At 40.2% G+C, this 3,944-nt stretch overlaps 1 protein-coding gene across 1 annotated transcript in view; it reads left to right on the top strand.

The window, feature by feature from the left end:
- EML6 (echinoderm microtubule associated protein like 6) overlaps positions 1-3,944 on the top strand; it is a 195,785-nt gene that overhangs the window by 76,285 nt on the left and 115,556 nt on the right. Inside the window, exon 5 of the mRNA XM_006778677.2 lies at positions 3,718-3,903. Within this exon, the coding sequence (XP_006778740.1) occupies positions 3,718-3,903 (186 nt within the window). The remainder of the gene's footprint in view (positions 1-3,717; positions 3,904-3,944) is intronic.

Below are 3,944 nucleotides of genomic sequence, written 5' to 3'. Positions count from 1 at the left end.
CAGTGGTGGGCAAACTGCGGCCCACGAGCCACATGCGGCTCTTTGGCCCCTTGAGTGTGGCTCTTCCACAAAATACCGACTTCTACGCATGGGCCACGTAGTTTCAATCGCACTGTATGTGCACGCCCACACCTGGTATTTTGTGGAAGAGCCACACTCAAGGGGCCAAAGAGCTGCATGTGGCTAGCGAGCCGCGATTTGCCGACCACTGGGTTAGAGGAATGGTGGATGTTTCGGCTGAGTCGTGGTGGGTAGGTGAGTTTGCTAGGGAGGGTTTGGAAGGCAGAAGAACCCAGTTGAGGGGTTGCAATTCAGCCTAGAGTTAATAGGAGGCATTGGTCACCCATGGGATCATGGGACTGGGAGCAGAAAGGTCCTTGGCCCATAACATGTTCAAAGATTATTAATGTTTTCATCACCAAAGAACCTACTTTTTAAAGATTTCTTTCATGGGAACCAATATTTAGAAAGATTCTGGCCACAAAATACACTGTAGCTGTTAAATATTAATTACCTTAACACTTTTTATTCATCCAAGATATGTATCTGCCAACGTGAGTTTCTGATCAGTCTAAAATATGGCAAAGGCACGGAGTTCTTTGAGCTACATGTAAAGAAATGCGTGAGCTCACGATGAGCCCAATTTCTGTGAGGCTGTGTCTGGAAGACGGGACCCTGACCCGGGAGCCACCCTCCAGCCTGCGTATTCTACAGTGAGGAAGCCCAGACCCAGGAGGTTATATTGAATATTGGTTTTATCTCCCTTTGTTTGACTCTGGGAAAGCTGTTTTAACTGTCCCTGAGGCTGAGTTTCTTCCTCTAGGAAACAAAGGGGTGGGGAGATCACTACCTCCTGAATTTATTGAGTTACATTAAATAGTGTATGGAACCAGCAGGGGCACAATAATGTTAACTTCTCCCATTTCCTAGGACCACAAAAATGGTGGCACAGGTGAGATTTAAACTTGGTCTCTGGCTCCCTGTGTAAAGCTCTTTCCACTTAGAAGTTATTTCCTTAATGATCATACATGGCTTAATTACCTACCCCCCTTACCCCCCAGATTATTAACAAGAATAGATTAACTGCTTAATTGGTAGACTTCTCTAGCTTCTTCCTATTTTTTTCCCCACACTTAATTTAACTTTTAATCAGTTAAATCTAGAAGCAGAGAAAGATAAAAACCCTGGAACTTCATTTGAAAATACTGCGAGCTGCTTATCCTGTAAAATTTGTTGTGTCTTAGCAGTTTTAGGCATTTTTTTTTCCTAAGCAAAAAAACAAGCATTTTTGCCTCAAATGGAAGAATCTGCAAATACCCACTCAGCCATTCTTTATTAATTTGTTTTAGAAAGAAATCCACATCAAATTTCAACTGACTTCAAAAATTATTTTCACCATCTATATCTTCTCCATCCCATTCTAGGATTCCCTACCCTTTCCCCCAAAAGCTGCCTAACAGCAAATGAATGATTCCAGTCACACGATGAATGCAAAATCTTTGATTCACCCCAAGAAAATATGTGAAATTTTTGTAGCCAGAGTGAAACCCTTTCTGGTTTTGCAAACAGGCAAGTTACAGGGACTGAAACGAACGCCTGGAAAACAGTGCCAGATGAGCCTTGTCTGCTTGGTTGGTTCTACAGCACATGAGCTCACCAGCTTTGTGGACACTGGTGAGCCTTCTCCAGTCTCTAGTCAGAGACAGAAGGGACCTTGGAGCTCACCTGGGCCAGATGAACTCCAAGGGAGCTGCCAGTTCCAACAAAATTTGCATTTCAATCTGTGACTGGAGATTGGAGAAGGTGGACAATGACTCTCCATTTGATGTGGTTGCTACCCTAATCTGTCACTGTTTTCCAAACAGGAAGTGCTTCTTAAGAAGAGATCATGGGCCAAAGATTTGCCATTTTCCAGAGAAAATCTCATACCTATCCTGGCATTACATTTATAGGTGCCTTTTTAGAGAGTCCTTTGATTACTTGCAATGTTTTACATTACACCATCTAATCAGGTGAATTTATCAGAAACCCTTTGTATCTGAGGATAATGGCCTCTCTTTATTTTTTGTGGTTGTCCATCTAGAAATATTCCAGTAACTCAGGTCAGAGGTACACACCCCATGTTAAAGAAATAATAATTACAAAATAATTACTCTCCTTTTAATCTTCACACCTGGGAGACGTGGTGAGAAAGAAACGTATCTTAAGGGTTACCACGAACAGCAAGTTCTTTGGCATGTAGTATGTAGTCACATCTCATTGTTTAGGTTCAAAGTTAATACTGAAATAGTAAATGTATTACCAAAGCTTATACCTATCTTTTTATTCTTTCCATGTATACTTTCATGCCTTTTCATAAAAACAATATCCAAAGAAATGAATCACTAGAGTTGACACTTCCCTCTTTAATGAGAAGAACCCTGTATTGTCTCAAAGGGTTGCACATCTGTCTCTCCTCCCTGAGGGCCACCTCAGATACCTGACTACTCTGAGAGGACCACCATTGCTTCCTCTCTTGCAGGCACAAAAATTAGGGCTGTCATGGACTTTTCCTCACACATGTCCTGTCACCTAGATTTGCCTAACCTGCTCTTGTGGGCCCTAGTGCAGTTTCTTCCTCACCAGCAATCCAAATCCTACTCTGGCTCATCCCAGTTAATTCAACATGCTTCTCTCTCCTTTAATTCTCTTGCCACCTGTATGCAGTCTGAATATGCTGCCTTGAAATTATCGCTTGTTTTACATGTATTTCATTAGACTGAAAGTTCTCAAGGATTTCAATATTGTGTCCTGTAGACCCCCACCCCCACCCCCTTGAGCCCTGACCTTCGGCAAACCACTTAATACTCTGTTCCTCACTTCCAAATGGAGATAGTAGTATCTGTCTTAGCCTCTTTTCAAGGGTACTAAGAAGATTAAATGCTAGACCTTTGTAAAGAGCCATTATAGACTATGAGGTACTATATATAGGGCACTAGAGTTATACCATTTCATATATTTTTTTCAAAACTATGTTAAAGCAAAATATTTAATATCTACATAACCACAGAGTCTCCCTGCTACCTTCTATAAAGTAGCTCAAGCTTCATGCTTATGGTTTTCCACATGATAAATTATACCACTAAACTGAAAAGCTAGGCATTTATTTGGCTCTACGGAAATACAGCTTATATTTAACAACATATTTCTAAGTAACATTTTTACAGTGACGATTTATAACATTTTTAGTTAGAAAGAAATTGTTTCCAAATATATTTATATACACCAAAAAATGCCTAGAAGATATATCAGTGTGTTAGCAAGAGGTTGTGGGTAATTTCAATTTTCCTCTCTATCTTTTCTGTTTTTCTAAACTTCCCAACAATGAATCTATCCTAGTTCTATAATTTGACAAGAAATCAAACAAAAACGTGATGATTTCATCATCCACTTTATCCCAACTCTTGGAACATTGACATTTTATATCACTAATCAATAGTTAGTAATGTTTTGGAATTTTGGATCTTTGAACATTTTAAAATATAAGTTTTCTTTATGCTGGTAGCTGGCTAAAGCATTTTGCAGTCTGCTGTCACAGCAAAATAAGTTAAATTGTCTGTACCTAGTTCACCTACAGCAAATTATGTAACATGTCCCCCAATGTAAGCAAACAAACACTAATAATGAGATGCCTTGGAACACTCTATTTTTGGATCTTTTTATTTTATCACTTTCTAGTTTTGGACACTATGTGGAAATGCCCTGACTGCAAAAAGAGGGATATTTGGCAAAACAGGGGATCTTCAGACCATCCTTTGCCTTGCGTGTGCCAAAGAAGACATCACCTACTCTGGTGCTTTAAATGGGGACATCTATGTCTGGAAAGGGCTCAATTTAGTCCGCACCGTCCAAGGCGCACATAGTGTAAGTGTTCCCATGTGGAAATTTGGTATTCTACCTCCCCC

This window comes from Myotis davidii, unplaced genomic scaffold (assembly GCF_000327345.1).
Source record: "Myotis davidii unplaced genomic scaffold, ASM32734v1 scaffold6, whole genome shotgun sequence".
Taxonomy (NCBI): domain Eukaryota; kingdom Metazoa; phylum Chordata; class Mammalia; order Chiroptera; family Vespertilionidae; genus Myotis; species Myotis davidii.
The sequence above is the reverse complement of the archived record's forward strand: the minus strand, read 5'-3'. Positions and strand labels throughout refer to the sequence as shown.